Source organism: Neurospora tetraspora, assembly GCF_033439725.1.
Source record: "Neurospora tetraspora strain CBS 560.94 chromosome Unknown B0H65scaffold_9, whole genome shotgun sequence".
Lineage (NCBI taxonomy): Eukaryota > Fungi > Ascomycota > Sordariomycetes > Sordariales > Sordariaceae > Neurospora > Neurospora tetraspora.
In genome coordinates, this window is record NW_026944391.1 from 1,615,223 (window position 1) to 1,633,303 (window position 18,081).

Genomic DNA, 18,081 nt, shown 5'->3' on the forward strand with positions numbered 1-18,081 from the left:
CAATCAGAGAATTGTACCTCGCCTATTACCGTCTGACCAGCATACCCTTCGACATCCCGTCGCAACGGAGCAAAGAGATACACCGCTTCATCGTCGAAAAGATTTCACAGCTCACAACGATACTGCGAGGTTTGGTGTTCTGAGGAGTATATGAGGGCGTGAAAGGAAGATGGCGTCCGCTCTGGTCCTGCTCGAAGGGCGCGGGCTGGTGAGCAGCGCGAGAGGTAGTGCGCTGGAGAAGAGAGCCTCCGCGGCCCCCTCCACCTCGACCGCCACGAGCAGAAGGGGTAGTATGTTCCCCTCCTCCCATCGACCAGCCCCCTCTTACTCACAGCGTCGAGACCATGGAGGCAGCTCCACAGCTGCCTTTGGGAGTCTTGAACTTCAGTTGCAGAGGGCATTTGGCTGCGACAAACTGAAACCATCCATGTTAGCGAGTATTCCCATCCAACAGCAGTATCAAGAGAGACATTGGAAAAACGTACCTTCAAGCCGACTCGTCGGGGCGGTCTTCGCGCTCAGCGGGATTGCTGCCGCTGCCATTACCGAAATTCTCAGGGCTAATTCCCGGTACGTTTCGATGATGTCGTCCATAGGCGACTTGAACCCTAACTTGCATGGGTGTTCACTGTACCACTGGAAATCAGGCTTGTTGGCGTGCAAGTGTCGAAGGAACAGTAGTTGTTGGCGTTGGGCGACGTGACGGTGAACACATCACCGTGCGGTTTGGAGCCGGTGCATCCGCCTGGACAACTTGGCGCCGGCGTGGACCGGATAGTCATGGACTACCAGGGGCGGCGAGCTTCCTTGCGATGAGAGGGACACCGAAGTTTGCCGGTGCGGGGGCCTTCGTTGACTGAGACATTGTCATCAAGGGTACGTAGTAAGATGGTAGACCTTCCCTTTCCAAGCTCATTGTACGCTTTAACACGGATGTTATTAGGCTTCAGGGTATCCAATGGAGAGGCCAGTGGGTGGTGTTCCTCGCCCTTCGGGGTGGTAGCTTCTTGGATGGCGTACTCAATGAACCCGTCGGCATCAGTGACGGCGCCAGGGCAGACATGGATGGCCGAGGAATCTATTTTGCACCACCTGCGCGCGGCTGGCTCAACCAGACTTTATACCAATCGTAGAGGGTGGTGCTCAACTCTCTGCTCAGGATTTACTGGTATGCGTCGACGATGAGCTTGCCACTTCCTGCTTCCTCCGACCCGCTCTCTTCGACTTTGCCAGACTCGTGGCTCTGGGTAGAAACAGAGTTGTCGGCCTGCCGGCTGAGAAGCTGTTCGTAGACCGGCCAGCAATTGGAGATTCGGAGGAGGCATCAAGTGCACGTGTTGGTGTCGTGTTCTGGACGGGTCCTCGTCGTCAACGTGGTTGGAAGCGGCACAGCCATGGCCTACTAAACAAGACGGTCTTTGGCTCGTGGTCGAAGCTGTTTCGGCAGGCGGAGTTAGCGATGCTCTCGTGGTAACACATGGGAAGTAGTCGGAGTACCTTTAGCTCAAAGACAATAGAGGAAGAGACAACTTGTACAAGCTTCCGTCCATGGCTGGGCATGTCATCCGACTGTATGGTCTAGGGCGTAGAGTTGGTTGTCATCGGACTGGACAAGGAAGACAAGGCAAAAGAAGGACGTTGAAATGATTGGTTGGATGATGAGAAATGGAAGACATGATTGGTGGAAAGGAGGGCTTGTATATACCTAAGACTGGACGATGGCAATCCTCTACTTAGTACTTCCCAGAGTTGTCTCGGCGCAAGAGGAAAGAAATGTTGTCCAAGTCAGACAAACGACGGAAAGATTGGAGTTGATGTCGGGGTACGTACCTCCCAGAATTGGGGAAATCGTGTAAGGCAGTTGGAGAATGCCAGAAATCACGCCCGAGGGTGGACAAATGAACACAGCCGAAATGGGAAAATGCACTGCCTCGACCAGCTGCATGATTGGTTGGCTGGCAGCTTTGAGTGGAGCATTTGCCCATTGTCCCACCAGATCGCGATCCACTTCTGCCACTTCCACTTCCACTGTATGCCCTGAAGGTGCCCGTGACAACCCCGCCAATTCGGGGACGTGTATTTCTTTGCCTCCTTCTTGTCCTCTTCTCCCGATTTCTTTTCTCCTTCATCATCAACTTTCCAGTCTGGTGACTCGGACTGGCAACACCCTTTGCGTTTAACCCCTTCAAGACAATCTTCTCCCGGCCTCGATCGAGAGGCCGTCCATATTCTGCAAGAATGGCCGCCGCAGCATGCTCAGCAGCCGCCAGCGTCCGCACCTCTGTCCTCTTCTTCCGGCCTGCAATACTCGTTGCAGGAGGCGCCCTTTGACTTTGACTTTTCTTGCGATTCCTTTAACGACTACGATTTCCTTAATCAACAAGACCTTGATCTTCTGTTTCCCGACCAACAAGACCTTACATCTCTCGCCTTTTCCATCTCGACTACTTCTTGCGACACTGCAACTTCTACCACTGTCTCGCCCTTTGCGCCGTCATTACCTTTATCAACAACACAGTCGCCACTCCTCGCCGACACCAACATCCCCTCAACTGATCTCGACTTCCAACAAGGCTGGGCCGACCCTTCACCATCGGCACCACCGCAACCGCCCATGCACCTTTCCCTCGATCATCACCTCTCGTCCGACGACCCATACGCCGCTGCTTCCCTCAGCCATGTCACCGACACGCTCTCCACCACCATGGGTCTGACCATGCCAAGTGGAAGGAACACAACAATGGGCATGGACATGTACAGGACAGCCAGCAACAACTCCGGCAGCAGCAGCATGGGCTACGGTCAACACAACAACACCTCAACCAACTCCCGCGACCCTTCCACAACGCCACCAACATCCCAAGCCACCTCATCTCCTACCTCCAGTTCCCACCACGGGCAAGGCCACCTCTACCCCGGCCTAGCCCTCGCATCTCCACCCGATGCTTCCAGCAAGCCCAAGCGCGGCCGGCCCCCAGGCCCCAAGAAACGCGCCCTTTCTCCCACCGCCGCCGAAGCCGAGCTCACAGACTCCGAAGACATTCTGATCAAGCGGCAGCGCAACAACATTGCAGCCAAGAAATACCGCCAGAAAAAGATTGATAGGATACAAGAGCTCGAAGAGGAGGTGGACCAGATCAAGAGGGAGAGGGAGGAGTTACGGTTGATGCTGGCGAAGAGGGATGCGGAAGTGGGGATGTTGAGGGAGATGCTTGTTATGGCTAAGCAGGGGGGGTGACGTACCTGAATGCTCGTGGGATTGTGGACAGGATTGCGGGTTTGGAATGGACACGGAGATATCTGTATTGGGGTTGAAGGGCAATGGATGGATGATCATTTGTTAGCAAGGCGTTCTTCGAGCTGGAGGGAAATTGGGATGGAGGGCTATGATTCGAGACTCAGACGATGTCGGCTCTTCTTAATTGACATGTTTTTTTCCACATTGCAGCTTTGATCTGACAGCTTGGAATAGGGAACGATGTTGCATCATTGTGAATGTGAAGCGTGCTGGTATCTGTCGTTGACTTACTTGCGATGTTTGCTTAACTCTTCGCGGTGGAGTCGACGTGATGTTCACAGATGGCGATATGAGGCTCAAAGATGGTCGATGCATCGAACTTGTGCTTCATTCTCTTCTAAACCGTCTACTTGAGGCTATTTACAACTTGTGTATTCAATCAACAACCCGTACCCTCGGGCTTCAAACATGATGAATCATATCAGATCATCTACCATCACCGTAAGGGCGAGGTAGCACGCCGGCCGTTTATTGAGTGCCCTTGCATGCCCTACTCGTCAGCGGGATCTACAACGTATTCTAGAAGAGCCCTACTGCACGATCAACGGAGAGGATCTCGCCGGCGACCCCAAACCAGGTGACCGGACGAGCACTCAACACCCCAGCGGCACCAGGCGGTTCTCTGGCACAGCGGATGCTCCCAGGTTCGTCGAAGAGCCGTCTTAACAGCCAGCTACTCGTAAAGCGCATCAACCCTAGGCATTCCAGATCGGGCTACAGACAAGATTCTCATACAAACATGGATGGGCTACACTATGTTGTCCGCGTTGAAGGGTTGAGGTGTCTGAGGATAAGATACCTGACCCAGCAGACTTGGCACGAGAGCGCTCAGCACGGACCTCTACTAACAGCGCCTCTGCCTTACACCGAGGACAGCTGTTAGAGGCGCTGAAGCCAGTACGATCCGCCAAACCTCTTAGAAATCGCGGAACCAAACTTTCCCGCTCTCGTCTTGTTTCGCATATCGGGCGACATGAGACTGCCATCCCAATTGGTATGCAACTCTCACCGCGTCCCAATTGCGACGAAATAATTGGTCCCAAGTACCGATGGCTGCCACAAGACGGGATGGGATGATGGCTCATGACGCGGGATGAACCAACATGAGCCAAAATGATTAAAGATGAATCATGATAAATCATTGTTTATACTTGCACCCGGGCGTTGGCCCTGGAATTGGGGTAAAAGGTGGGGTTTGAGAGCGGACAGTGGGGCCACTGTGGGGGTAGTCCGGGAGAGCTTTATCCTTTTTGGGAGTGCACCTGTTTTAAGCTTACTTTGGGCAGAACAACCATGACGCTGTTTTGTGAGATGGAATTTGAGTAAACGTGGATGGTGAAAGCTGGAAAAGGATAATGGTGATGATGTTTGATCTCCTTATTTTGGCGCGTTGGGACTTTTGGTCGAGAGATCGACGGGCTTCCTTCATGCCATCGTTTCCGTTGCGGCTCGGGGTTTGTGGCCCGGAAACCTGTCACTGCGACATACACTCTTTCCACGAAAGCATCTTGCACCTTCCTAGAAGTGTTGCGATCAGGGTGGAGCTTGAGGATGGGCCTTGCTTCCACGAAGGATTCTGGAAGTGGTGGGCAAGAAGAGGACCTTCTTGGCGTCAGACTTGAATCCTGACCGAAGCTGAAAAGAAGACAAGGCCACGTTTTTGTTGATGACTTGACGCGGTGGAACCGTGGGTCGTGGGTGGATGTTGATTTCTAATGTCCGCTGGTTGTGAGGTTAGTTGCGATTGCGGCGTTGGGCGTTTAAGGTTATCGCTCTTGAGTCTTGACGTCGTTGATGGGCACCTTGATGAGCTCGGATTCTGCACATTATTAATTCAGGTACACCGCTGTCGGCATTCAACTTGTTAGCGTGGTACCCCCACCTTACGATATTTAGGGGCTTGGCGGTGAGGAAAGCAGCCATCTTTCGTGCGAAAAATAAGGTTAGCGCCACTTGGCCATTCACCGCGCTAACATTTCAAATGCCGGCAGAGGTGTACATGCCGGAGGAGGTGTATGCCTGTTGTGATAACTGAAGATCCACACGAGGATCTGGGTTCAAGGGGTTTGCGATTCTTGAAGATTGACGTTTTGAGTCTGACAATGGCGTTTCCGGGTTGGTGCTGGTGAAGAAAATGAAAACAATTGGACGGTTACTCAATCGTGCGAACATGGAAGCATTTATGTTTACTCTCACGACCACAGCTAAGCGCCGTCAATATCATTCATCATTGCTGTTTACCCTCCGCAAGTGAGGCTCATCACAGCAAAATCCCTCCGTCTTCAGCTCCGGCATTCGAGCCCGGGAAGGTTTTGGTGATCGGTAGAAACCAACGGCATTCACTCCGGCTCAGATTGTGTCCAAACTGAAAAGTGTCAATTGCCAGAATCTGAGATGATCACACCCACGCGGGACCGAAGCGCACAAAGCGGCCGTGTGCGGGAAGCAAGGCCGGCTGAGACAGCGGCTGGCTGCCTGGCCAGGGCCCAAGTTCTGTGGGGCAGGGGTGAGATTGTTTTCCTCTTTTGGGCTTACAAATTCGAGCCTCCCGTCAACCCCACCTTGCCTTATCTCAGATTTTCACTTCTTTCGGTGGGAACAACAATTCCATTCCAGACATCAAATTGCGGTATCCCCGAATTGCAATGCCGCCGCAATGACTCGGAATGAATGGCGCAAGAGGGCCAAAATCTGCCATTTGTCATACCGTTCCGCACCCAAAGATCCAATGGATACCACACAGCAACACACGGGCAAACGATGAATTTAGGTTTGTGGGAGGTCTGCAAACAGCCAGTGACCCGGGAGATAACCGGCCTTTTCGGACTTTGCACGTGGATTTTCATTGGTCAGAGTCCTGTTTGCAAAGCGTCAAAAGGCACAGACCACATATGATCAGAGACACAGCATCTGAGACGAGCAGATGCGCATGCGTGAGAAGCAGGATCAACGTGATGGTGATTCTATTTGCGCGTATACTGCATTCAGCAGACCCTGTCCCAGCAATAGACAGGACACCATGGTGGTTTCGATCTGGATCTATCGGGATCCCCTTCACGGTATCACCAATCCGTGCCGTCCAGAAACCCATCATTTCCCAATCCAGGTGGAGACCAACCTCGAGTCTCTTCCGTGATGACAATTCCAAGTTCGAGAACTCTCACAACATCTCCGGATGTAACATAGAGATGCATCCGATATATACTCAACATGTCGTCCTATCCTTCTCAGTCATCCCATTAAGCTAAGATCAAGCACTCGACGTTGACAGCTCACAGACATCTGAGAGAGAAGCTGGTGCTTGCATATCTACGGGACAACGGCAAATGCACTGTTGAAGAAGCAACTAACGGCTCTCATAGACCCACCCATTGAAAAAGACTGAAAGTGCCCGGTGTTTTTACCGTCTTTTCCGCCTTTTGTTCTTTTTTCTTTTCCCCTTTTCGGACTCCCGTATTTGGAGGCCCTGATTGGTCGCCACTGGGATCGACAACTAACACAAGGTAGGCACACTAGTTGTGTCCATGGAACTTTCACTCTGAGTGTCGGAGATAAGTAAGACTCGATCCTTCCTGCCTTCCCTGACACGACATCGGACATTCTTGCTGACAGACTCTTTTCCAAGCAAAAGTTCCTCGCTTCTTTTTTTTTTTTTTTTCTTTCCCTAACCCTAACCATTTTCTCACCGACACACAACATCACCGCCCGTCAGATAGGCACAACCTCCACAAACGACGGCCCACCATGCTCGGCCACCAGTCCGAGGAGGCATACCGTCGAAGCGCCGCCAACACTCTTCCCAACGAACTCCATCACAGGGCAAGTCGCGACGATACGCTTAACGAGTACCCCGACGAGACACTCCCAGAACTCAACCCCTCGATATCCCACGATGGCGCCTGGGGAGAGCGCGATGTCGGCGGTCCTGTCGACAGGGAGGCTGCCATGCAGGAATTTGCCGAACTGCGACTAGGTCTTTCGCGGTTGACCAGGGAAAGATCGACCACGTCAAAACCATTTTCGCGCCCGGCTTCGAGGGCATCTCGCGCTACCAGTGGGGGGAGACCAGATGGCTTGTTCAAGCGCTTGTCAGCTGCCGTGAGCAACGCTGTGGGCGATGGCAAACAACATGACCAGGATTCCGAGGACGAAGGCCCCGGAGATGTTTCGTCTAGCGACCGAAGTGGCGACCAGGACTTTCAACTCGAACAGTTCATGCGTGATGGCCATCTCGAGAAGCGCAACGAAGCCGGCGAGTCCACCAAGAAGGTCGGCGTTGTCTTCAAGAACCTCACAGTCAAGGGTGTCAGCAGCGGCGCCACCTTTGTTCGAACACTCCCCGAAGCCATCTTGGGCACCTTTGGTCCTGACCTTTACCGCATTCTCGGCAACTACATCCCTGCCTTGCGCTTCGGCCGCAAACCCGAGCTTCGGACGCTTCTCAACAACTTCACCGGTGTTGTCCGCCATGGAGAGATCATGATGGTCCTCGGCCGCCCAGGCAGCGGCTGCAGCACCTTCCTCAAGGTCATCGCCAACAACCGCGCTGACTACGCTGCCGTCGACGGCGAAGTCCACTACGGCGGCATTTCGGCCGAGGAAGTAGCCAACAAGTACCGCGGCGAGGTCGTCTATAACGGCGAAGATGACGTCCATCTGCCCACCCTCACCGTCGAGCAAACACTCAAGTTCTCCCTCCTCAACAAGACAAAGAAGCGCCTGCGCGGCGACATGGAGCTCATCATCACCGCTCTGCTCAAGATGTTCGCCATGTCGCATACCCGCCACACCATCGTCGGCGACGCCTACGTTCGCGGCGTGTCAGGCGGCGAGCGCAAGCGTGTCTCTATCCAGGAGTCGCTGGCGACCAAGTCGTCTCTCGTCTGTTGGGACAACTCTACCCGCGGCCTCGACGCCTCTTCGGCCCTCGACTATGCCCGCTCCCTGCGCATCATGACCGACGTCAGTGACCGCACCACTCTCACCACGCTGTACCAAGCCGGCGAGGGCATCTACGAGCTGATGGACAAAGTTCTTGTCATCGACGAGGGCAGGATGCTCTTCCAGGGTCCGGCGTCCAAAGCGAGACAGTACTTCATTGACCTCGGCTTCCATGCGCCGCCGAGACAAACCACCCCCGACTTCCTAACCTCCCTCTGTGACCCCAACGCTCGCCAGTTCCGTCCAGGTTGGAAAGACCGCTGCCCCAAAACGGCCGAAGACCTCGAAAAGGCTTTCCTCGCCAGCGCATCCTACCAAGACGTACTCGCCGACGTTCGCGACTATGAATCCCACCTCCTCAAAACCAACCACGCCGACACCCATGCCTTCAAGGAGTCCGTCTCCTCGCAAAAGTCCCGCCGCGTCTCCGATGAGTCAAACTACACCGTCTCCTTCTTCAAGCAAGTCGCCGCCTGCACGCGCCGCGAGGTCTGGCTGGCTTGGGGCGACAAGCAGGAACTGCGGACCAAGTTCTTCATTATCGTTGGCGTCGCTTTTGTAGTCAGCTCCCTGTTCTATGATTCCCCCTTGGATACGTCCGGCGCTTTCATGAGAGGCGGCACCACCTTCTTCAGCATCATCTTCCTCGGCTGGCTTCAGATGTCGGAGCTGATGAAGGCTGTTAGTGGAAGGGCGGTGGTGGAAAGGCATAAGGCGTATGCTTTTTACCGACCATCGGCTGTCAATTTCGCTCGCGCAATCGTCGATTTCCCCTTGTTGCTGGCCCAGGTCATCATCTTCAGCTTGATTGTCTACTTTATGACGGGGCTGGACCGCGACCCGGGCAAGTTCTTCACCTACGCTCTCTTGATCTTCACGACCACGTACTGTTTGACTGCCTTGTATCGCATGTTTGCCGCTTTGAGTCCAACCATCGACGACGCGGTGCGGTTTTCTGGGCTGGCTCTCAACTTGGTCGTCCTGTACTGCGGCTATGTTATGAGCAAACCAGTCATGCTCGGCCAGAAGATCTGGTTTGGTTGGTTGTACTATATCAGTCCCATCGCCTACTCGTTCGAGGCCGTGTTGTCCAATGACTTTCACGGAAGGGAGATGCAGTGCTCGCCAGCTATGTTGGTGCCCCAGGGCCCTGGCATCCAGCAGCAGAATCAGGGATGCACGCTGCCGGGTGGAAGGCCGGGGGATGACACGGTGAACGGGGATGCGTATCTCGCCCAGCAGTTCCAGTACACGAGGGGACACTTGTGGAGGAACTGGGCGGTGATCATCGCTTTTGCGGTGCTGTATCTGCTTGTTAGTGTGTTGGCGACCGAGAAGCTGTCCTTTGTTGGTGGCGGCGGTGGTGCCCTGGTGTTCAAGAAGTCTTCCAAGGCCAAGAAGAACTTGACTCTCGGCAATGGCCCGCATGATGAAGAGAAGGGCAGCTCGAGAGGCTCTTCCACCGATGACGTCGGGCACAAAACCCCCCATGGTCCATCCCGAAAGGAGATGGGAAGAACCATCGAGAAGTCTGAGAAGGTTTTCACCTGGGAGGATGTCACTTATACCGTTCCCACGCCCCACGGCCCCAAGCGTCTGTTGAACAAAGTCTCTGGCTACGTCAAACCAGGCGTCATGGTCGCTTTGATGGGTGCCTCAGGAGCCGGCAAGACCACCCTTCTCAACACTTTGTCTCAACGCCAAACCGTCGGTGTCCTAACAGGCGATATGCTCGTCGACAACAAACCCCTTGGAACCGACTTCCAGCGCAGCACCGGCTTTGTCGAGCAAATGGATCTGCACGATGAATCCGCCACCATCCGTGAAGCCCTCGAATTCTCCGCCCTCTTGCGCCAATCGCGCGACATTCCCCGGGACGAAAAGCTCGCATACGTTGATAGCATCATCGACCTCCTTGAGCTGGAAGATGTTCAAGACGCCATCATCTCTTCCTTGGGAGTCGAGCAGAAGAAGCGGTTGACTATCGGTGTTGAGCTAGCCGCTAAGCCTTCCCTCTTGCTGTTCCTTGACGAACCCACCAGTGGCTTGGATTCGCAGTCGGCCATGTCCATCGTCCGCTTCCTGAGGAAGTTGTGTGCAGCTGGACAGGCTATCGTTTGTACCATCCATCAGCCCAGTTCCGATCTGATTCAGGAGTTTGACAAGATCTTGGCCCTGAACCCTGGCGGTAACGTCTTCTACTTTGGTCCCGTCGGCAAAGACGGCTCTTCGGTCGTCAACTACTTTGCCGCTCGAGGTGTCGAGTGTCCGCCGGGCAAGAATGTCGCCGAGTTCCTCCTCGAAACAGCCGCGAAGCCGCACAAACGAGTGGATAAGGATGGGAAGAGCAGGAGGGTCGTTTGGGCGGAGGAGTGGAAGGAGAGTGATGAGTACCGTCAAGTCCTTTCCGAGATTGACATGATCAAGAAAACCCGGACCTTGGCCACCCAACTCTCCAACAACCAAGCTCAACCCATCCAGCACGAATTCGCCGCCCCCATCCCCACCCAAGCCTGGCTTCTTACCAAGCGCATGTTCATCCGCCAATGGCGCGACCCCTCGTACCTCTACGGCCGCCTCTTCATCTGCCTGATCATGGGCATCTTCAACGGCTTCACCTACTGGAAGATCTCGTCTCCGCACCATTCCCACCCCCTCTCCCTCACCCAGCTCCAAAACAGCCTCTTCACCGCCTTCCTAATCATCATGCTCCCCTCCACCGTCCTCAACGCCGTCCTCCCCAAATTCTTTATGTCCCGCTCCCTCTGGGAAAAGCGCGAACACCCGTCCCGCATCTACGGCTGGGTAGCCTTCTGCACCGCCGAGATCCTCTCGGAGATCCCTGGCTCCATCGTCGCGGGCACCCTTTACTTTCTAGCATGGTACCTCCCCACCGGCCTGCCCCGCGGTACCGGCTCCGCCGAGTCAGAGTCAGCAGTCTACGTCTGGTTGATGTCCGTCTCCTTCATGATCTTCATCGCTAGCTGGGGCCAGTGGATTTGCGCGTTTGCGCCCTCTTTCGCCGTCATCACCAACGTGTTGCCGTTCTTCCTCGTCATCTTTTCTCTGTTCAACGGCGTCGTGGTGCCGTGGCAGCAAATGAACGTTGCTTGGAAGTGGTGGTTGTACTACCTCAACCCAGCGACTTACTGGATCGGCGGCAACATGGCTGCCGTCCTCCGGGGCCAGACAGTTCACTGCGCTGATAACGAGATGGCTGTCTTCCGCCCGCCGGTGGGAGAGTCGTGTCAGAGCTTTGCGGGCACTTGGCTGAGTGGTGTGGGGAGGGGGTACTTGACGACGATGGGAGTGGTTGATGATGGCGGGTACGAGTGCGGGTATTGTCCGTATGCGGACGGGGAGGAGTATCTGGCGAGTTTGAATGTGAAGACGGGTCAGATGTGGAGGAACTTTGGTATCTTTGCGGCGTTTTGCGTTTCCAATTGGGCGTGAGTATTCCCTCCCTTTGACTTTGAGAGTGTTGTGGATTGTTGCTAACTTGTGGACACAGACTCGTTTACTTCTTTATCTACACGGTTAGGGTAAAGGGGTGGTCATTTGGTTTCGGCTTCGTGGGAAGCGTTGTGGGAGCGGTGGTAGGAACTGTGAAGGAAAGTGTGGAGGGTGTGTTTGGTGGGAAGAAGGAGAAGGAGGAGACTAAGAACTGAGTGATGGATGTGGTGGATCTAATGACCGATTCGTTGATGAAGGGATGATGGGAAGAATGTCGTGATGATACCTCTCTCGTTTGGACTTGGCGGAAGGTAAAGGTGCAAGGTGGACGGTAATATATCAATGTAATGAGCTCCTTCGGGATTTAGAAATCTTTGTTTTGTTCCTAGCAAATATCAGAACATTATGTCTTGCATTACCATCATGATCGCAAGGTTTTGTGTAACCTGTCTCGCTGTGATCTCTCTTGCACCATACGTAAGTAGGTAACTGTCCAATGTCCACTATAACTTGAAAATCAAAAAGGGCGTTCTTCTCCCGTCTCCTTGGCGGGACAGAGTATGGGCGTGGGGTGTGGTTGTCGGCTTTGGTCGATCGTGACCTCGAAATCCGATGAACGGGCAGACGGGACGGACCTGAGTGACGGGACGGGATACCGAAAGCGGAAAACTGTTTACTTTTGATGTGCTGTACGCAAGCCCGATGACATCATGACGTAGGGGTGTCGTACCCGTGAAAATGACGTCGTTTGGGAACGAGCCGCGTTTGTTTGTGCGACTGCCTCCTTTGACGAGGATTCTTCTTTTTATATTTCCCCTCCTGTTCCTCTGATTCAAAAAGATAGCCAACTTTACGACATCCACGACATCGTGCGTTAACACTTACACGACCTCCACGACATTTACGACCTCTACGAACCCTCCTCCGCATTCCCAACCGAACAGCAGAACCAGACCAAACCATCAAAATGGTCGATACACATTCCCTCCAAGCTTCCAAGCTCTTCAACGTCGATGGCTGGGCCTGCCTCGTCACCGGCGGCGGCACCGGCATTGGCTTGATGTGCACCCAAGCCCTCGCCGCCAACGGCGCTCGTGTGTACATCACCGGTCGGCGGTTCGAGGTTCTTGAGAATGCGGCTAAGGAACATAGCCCCAAGGAAGGCAACGGGAAGATTATTCCGTACGTCTTGCTCCATCCTCGCCTCTCATCACCCTCGTCCTTCTCCCCGTCTCCTCCAGGTTTCCAAACCCAGCTAACACCCACCTCGCCCACAGAATCGGCCCCTGCGACGTCACAGACAAAGACTCCCTCCAATCCCTCGTCGACAAGCTCTCCTCGCTCGAAAAGCATCTCAACCTCCTAGTCTGCTGCGCCGGCATCTCGGGCCCCAAAGCCGACCCCGGCGTCTCCTCCTCCGCCAAGGACATCGCCCAAGAACTTTGGTCCAAAGAGTCCTTCTCCGACTGGTCCTCCGTCTTCACCACCAACGTTTCCTCGGTCTACTTCACCACCGTCGCCTTCCTGCCTTTGCTCCAAGCCTGCAGCAAATCCCACCCCCAGGGGCACAGCCACATGTCGGGCAACGTGATCGTCATCAGTTCCATGTCAGGCATCATGCGCAACGCGCAGAAACACTTCAGTTATAATGCGTCCAAGGGCGCGACGGTGCATTTGACCAAGTTGATGTCAACCGAGTTTGAGAAGACGGGTGTGAGGGTGAATTCCATTGCTCCCGGGTATTTTCCGTCAGAGATGACGACGGGGGAGAGCGATGAGAAGAATAAGAGCGAGTTGTCAGACGAGAAGGTCAAGGGACATGGACACAAGGTGCCGGCGGAGAGGGCGGGTCATGATGAGGAGATGGCGATGGCGGTTCTGTTTTTGGCGAGGGATCGGTATGTCAACGGGAGTGTTATTTGTGTGGATGGAGGGGTTTTGGGGGTTGTGCCTGGTAACTGAGGTAATCCCGTTGGGAAAACGGTTAGGGAAGGCTGGAGGAAGAAGTGAGGCCAGATGCCAGACGGATGCAGAGGATGTTAAGTCTAGCCGGTTTGGCTTTGGAAGAACGATTCATGATGTTATGACGGGATGAGCATTTGTACAGCATGGAAAGCGAGGTACGTTTGACGGCGTTTCAGGCGTCTTCTTTAGAGAGAAGAATGGATCATGAACGCTAGATATCACTTTGATGTGGCCCTAGTTCCCTCCGTAAACGTCGAATTAGACCCTGCAACGGCCCGTCCTTGTGTTCCCTCCCTCACCCCATCTGAGATCTTCGAACTAGACTTCCAGAACCTGTCAAAGTGCCAGCTGAGGCGTGGGATGCAGATCATTCAACCGTTTGAGCCGTCCAAAGATGGCTTGCATGAGGCGGATCACGGAACCCGTCAAGCACGTGGCTTGGCTCGGGATGGCGCGGTTGCCAACGGGGGGGAGGGGTCCTTGGGATTTCATGCTCGACACTTTTGGCAGACGGGGATGTGAAGTTTACCCGGCGATGGCTTGTTGAAGGTGCTCTCTGTGGTTCTTCCGGAGGGCCATGTCAGTCTGCCGCATATCCGCGGAGAAGGAAAGGAGATGCCGGCGGCAGTGAGGCCGGGAGTGGCCTGTGTCCTGTTGTGGCTTGAATGACCCCACCCATTATAGTGTAGCTTCGGGAATCGGCCTTGATTCTCCCCTGTCGGCTTACCCCTGAATGGTCCACCCTCGACACAAACAACGGGGGATCCACCACGATGACGGCCAACCACCAATGACAAGCACTGGCCTTTCACTCGACCATCTCGTAGGCCTGAGTGGCCCCCGTCGACAGTTAGCCCGTCCGCTAGGAGGTCTCGGATATCGGTTCGTCTCGATCATACCTACATGGCGGTAGATTCGTCCCATCCTTGTCTGCAATATCAACATCCACTATCAATTCTCTATCGTTTTCCTCTGATGGTCATCTTTTGGGTCTTTTTATCCCAATGCCAATGCTGCCAATGCACACTATTCCGCAAAACCAACATCCACATCCGTCCATCATTGACCACTTAACCACTCACTACTCCGGAACAGGGGAGTCAATCGGGCCAGCGGACCACCCGAGTGCGAGTTACATCCATCTATCCATCTAGGATTCCAGCGTCATCATAGTACGGTATCACCAAGACGGGCAACAAGCCACAGACAGTTACTGCTCGATACTACCATCAGATCGTCAGAGAGAGAATCTGCAAAGATTATCCTTCCATCCCAACATCAGATGGACCCCCGGATAGCTCGACCGTCGACAGCAAGCTCCTCCAGTCCCTTCCCCTCCCCCTCGCCAAGTGTCAGTATAGCCCATGCGCCTGGAGCTGTACCAACAATCCCGGTTGACGTCTCCGATGGCATCAACGGCTACAACACGGCGCTGGTCACCGAGCTGCTGAGGCACAAGCGCAAGGCACGCGATGTCAAGTCCTGCTTCCCTTGCCGACACCGCAAGGTCCGGTGCGATGGCGGTCTTCCATGTTCCAACTGCGTGAAGAGGGATCACGTCTCGCTGTGTCGGAGGGTCACTACCACTCCTGGAGCGTCGTCAGTGACCAAGTCGGCTGTCACCAAGGGGATATCGGTTCAGTCTGTCCCTGTCCCGTCCGTTGCGGCTAGTTCGCCAAGATCAGTCGGCGGCGATCCTTACGGCGGCGGAAGTAATGGGTTTGGTGCCTTTGACCCCACGACAACGGGGCAACAACAGCAGCAGCACAATGGCTATGTTGACCATGGTAGCTCTCCAAGCACCATCGCAAACCACGATGTTGGAATGAATGGGTGGTGTGTGGGCGGTTCTTCCTTCTTTCCTTTCCTTACACACATGCTGACAGTGTCCTGGTGCATGTTAGGTCGGGATATCCCCCTCCACCGCAGCCACAGAGGAGAGGACCACACGAAATAGCCTCACCAAATCCTCAACTCAGAGACAGCTATCTTCCACCATTGGTACAAGGCCAGCAACCACAACCACAAGATGACGATGATGGCATTCTAGAACGTCTCGAAAACATTGAGAGGCAAATACAATCTCTCAAGTCGGACTTGGTCCAGCGCCGGTCCAACCGAGCATACCAGAATGCCGGCAACCATCAACCACATCCCCAACAAGATGCGCAAACACCATCAATGTCGCAGTATTCCGAGCACCACCGAGACACCCCCGACCTCTTACCCCGTCTAGACTCGTTAGTAGCCACCTCTACCACAACTACTACCACCTACGGCAACACCAACAATAACAACCACAACCACAGCGGTTCCCACAACCACACCCGCAAACCCTCCTCCACCCAAGCCCACTACGGCGGCACCCCGCCTGCCATCTCCCAACTCGAATCGACCCCCCTTTCCCGCGGGAAACAATTCGTCGAAGAAGCCACAGGCGCCACCATCTTCCTCGGCAAGCGCGCCGACCCTCCCCTTTCGCTCGGCTGCTTCCAAGACCCCGCCCCTCTCTTCTCTCTCGGCGTGGATGCCGGTCTCAACGGACCGCAAGGAAGGCACCATGATGTCCAGCTGCATGTGACACCGCGAACGTATCCGTTTACGGACTTGTGGGCGCGCGAGGCGAAGCTGGCCGATGTGTGTCGGACGTTGCCTTGTCAGAGCGATATAATCCGGTATTGGCAGGCTTTTGAGACGTCTGTGTACCCGTTTTATCCGCTTCTCGTGGCTCTCGACGACTTTCGGGCGAGTATCTATGCGTTCCTGTCGAGGCAGCCGATGATGAGTCGGGCGCAACAGCAGGAGGCCGAAGGGGGGAATGGGAATACGACGAGCTGGATCGAGGAGAATACGGATCCGAGTTGGTTGGCCTTGTTGTTTAGTGTGCTGGCGTGTGGGACGCAGTTTAGTGAGGATACGGCGCAGGAGAGGTATTTGAGGAGTAAGGTTTTTAGTGAGCAGCCCCCTGAGCCTCCTTTCCCTTGGCCGTAACGCGATGCTAACAAGGTGATAGTTTGTTCGGCATTCCAATGTCTCAGAACAGCCAACCTCTTTTTCAAGACAGATCTGAACCAGATCCAAGCCATGGCTCTCGTGAGCCACTGTCTGCGGAATAATCTGGAGACAAACACTGCTTGGATACTCCTCGGCGCAACAATCCGGTTGGCGCAGAGTATTGGATTGCATGAGGCATCGATGCCGGGATCTCAGGGCGCATGGGCGAGCGAGGTCCATCGTAGCCAGGCGGCACATCTTTGGTTAGTCCCCCTTTATCCCTTTCACAAGAGTGTCACTAACAAGAGTCCGAAACAGGCGCATGATCATCATTCAAGACACCTTCCTCTCCTTCACCTACGACCGCCCGCCTGTCGCAACCTCCACCATCCTGCACAATGACCTGTTCGGCGCCCACCGCCACCTTGCCTCCTCCCGCTCTTCCAGCGCCTCCCCCACGAAATACACCTTCACAGAAACCGTCTTCCGGGTCTGCCTCGTCATTCTCGACTGGACCCGCGAAGGCACCGCGACTTCCCGATCCCCCACCACCCTGTTCGGCACCGAAAAAGACCGCCGCTACTCCCAAATCCGCTCCCTGCTATCCTTCAAGCGGCAGTTCGACCTGGTCCGAGAAGAGTCAGTTCAATACCTGAGGGATGACTCGCACTGCAAGACTCTCCAAGAGCATTTGGAGCGATTGGGGCTCCAGATCCATGTGGCCAGTGCTTTGTGTAGGATGTACCGATTGTGCGTTGATTCACTGCGGGAGGATCGCCAGCAGGGCTTCGACGCGGTGGGGATCCAGGGACAAGAGGAAGAGCAGCTGACGAGCGAGTACGCCATGCACGCCACGGAAGCTGTTCGTGGGTTCTTGGATATGTACCAGTTGAGTCCGACCGTGTGTCGGTCTTGGTCGTTTGTGCATAATGCGGTTAGTTCGGCAGTGATGTTGAGGGAGCTTTTGGTTGGTGGTGGCCCGGGGGGTTCGTCGACTCCTGCTTCCAACCACCAGCAGCAACAACAGGGAAGTGGAATGCAGGCACTAAGAGAGGAATGGACGAGAAGGAGCGAACCCTTGGTTCAAAAGCTGATTGGAGTGCTGGAAAAGGAGGAGAGGGAGAGTGAGTGGTTGGATGCGGATACGAATGTGAGGCATTCGGGACCACATTGGAGGGCGTGGAGAGTGCTCAAGGAGAGTTATGGGCGGTGATCATTGGATGTTGCGGGCAAAACAGAGGTATAGATGGATATTCAACATGGTTATGAAGCTGGGGATAGACATGGGACAAGACATTGATATGGAAATACACGATGGGTTAGGCCGGCATTGTAGACATAGCACACGCGGAGTTCATGCTTTGGAAAAGAAATGTTTTGACCGGAGATGATTGGGGTCCATGTTTACGTCACTTTCTTCTGGAACTCGT

At 54.5% G+C, this 18,081-nt stretch overlaps 4 protein-coding genes across 4 annotated transcripts; all 4 read left to right on the forward strand.

Annotated features, from left to right (window-relative positions):
* Positions 1 to 2,383: 2,383 nt before the first annotated feature.
* On the forward strand, positions 2,384 to 3,328 carry B0H65DRAFT_341343 (uncharacterized protein). The gene has a single exon (XM_062823649.1). It carries the CDS (start codon positions 2,615 to 2,617, stop codon positions 3,236 to 3,238), a length of 624 nt encoding a protein of 207 aa, XP_062677245.1. The 5' UTR covers positions 2,384 to 2,614; the 3' UTR covers positions 3,239 to 3,328.
* Positions 3,329 to 6,965: 3,637 nt separating this feature from the next.
* On the forward strand, positions 6,966 to 12,106 carry B0H65DRAFT_341371 (ABC-2 type transporter-domain-containing protein). The gene is made up of 2 exons (XM_062823650.1): positions 6,966 to 11,688; positions 11,751 to 12,106. Exons 1-2 carry the CDS (start codon positions 7,043 to 7,045, stop codon positions 11,905 to 11,907), a joined length of 4,803 nt encoding a protein of 1,600 aa, XP_062677246.1. The 5' UTR covers positions 6,966 to 7,042; the 3' UTR covers positions 11,908 to 12,106.
* A 342-nt stretch (positions 12,107 to 12,448) lies between these two features.
* B0H65DRAFT_341374 (uncharacterized protein) lies at positions 12,449 to 13,758 on the forward strand. Its single transcript, XM_062823651.1, has 2 exons — positions 12,449 to 12,874; positions 12,970 to 13,758. The coding sequence occupies exons 1-2, from the start codon at positions 12,660 to 12,662 to the stop codon at positions 13,652 to 13,654; spliced, it is 900 nt and encodes a 299-aa protein (XP_062677247.1). The 5' UTR covers positions 12,449 to 12,659; the 3' UTR covers positions 13,655 to 13,758.
* Positions 13,759 to 14,484: 726 nt separating this feature from the next.
* B0H65DRAFT_480814 (uncharacterized protein) lies at positions 14,485 to 18,051 on the forward strand. The gene is made up of 4 exons (XM_062827603.1): positions 14,485 to 15,493; positions 15,562 to 16,610; positions 16,671 to 16,914; positions 16,970 to 18,051. The coding sequence occupies exons 1-4, from the start codon at positions 14,940 to 14,942 to the stop codon at positions 17,862 to 17,864; spliced, it is 2,742 nt and encodes a 913-aa protein (XP_062677248.1). The 5' UTR covers positions 14,485 to 14,939; the 3' UTR covers positions 17,865 to 18,051.
* Positions 18,052 to 18,081: the final 30 nt, after the last annotated feature.

Excerpts from the sequence above, each read along its gene's own strand:
- B0H65DRAFT_341343 (XM_062823649.1), top strand. The coding sequence starts at position 2,615 with ATGCACCTTTCCCTCGATCATCACCTCTCGTCCGACGACCCATACGCC.
- B0H65DRAFT_341374 (XM_062823651.1), top strand. The coding sequence starts at position 12,660 with ATGGTCGATACACATTCCCTCCAAGCTTCCAAGCTCTTCAACGTCGAT. Across the intron at positions 12,875-12,969 it reads GGCAACGGGAAGATTATTCC|AATCGGCCCCTGCGACGTCA; the intron begins GTACGTCTTGCT and ends CCTCGCCCACAG.
- B0H65DRAFT_341371 (XM_062823650.1), top strand. The coding sequence starts at position 7,043 with ATGCTCGGCCACCAGTCCGAGGAGGCATACCGTCGAAGCGCCGCCAAC. Across the intron at positions 11,689-11,750 it reads TTTTGCGTTTCCAATTGGGC|ACTCGTTTACTTCTTTATCT; the intron begins GTGAGTATTCCC and ends TTGTGGACACAG.
- B0H65DRAFT_480814 (XM_062827603.1), top strand. The coding sequence starts at position 14,940 with ATGGACCCCCGGATAGCTCGACCGTCGACAGCAAGCTCCTCCAGTCCC. Across the intron at positions 16,611-16,670 it reads TTTGAGGAGTAAGGTTTTTA|TTTGTTCGGCATTCCAATGT; the intron begins GTGAGCAGCCCC and ends ACAAGGTGATAG. Across the intron at positions 16,915-16,969 it reads AGCCAGGCGGCACATCTTTG|GCGCATGATCATCATTCAAG; the intron begins GTTAGTCCCCCT and ends AGTCCGAAACAG.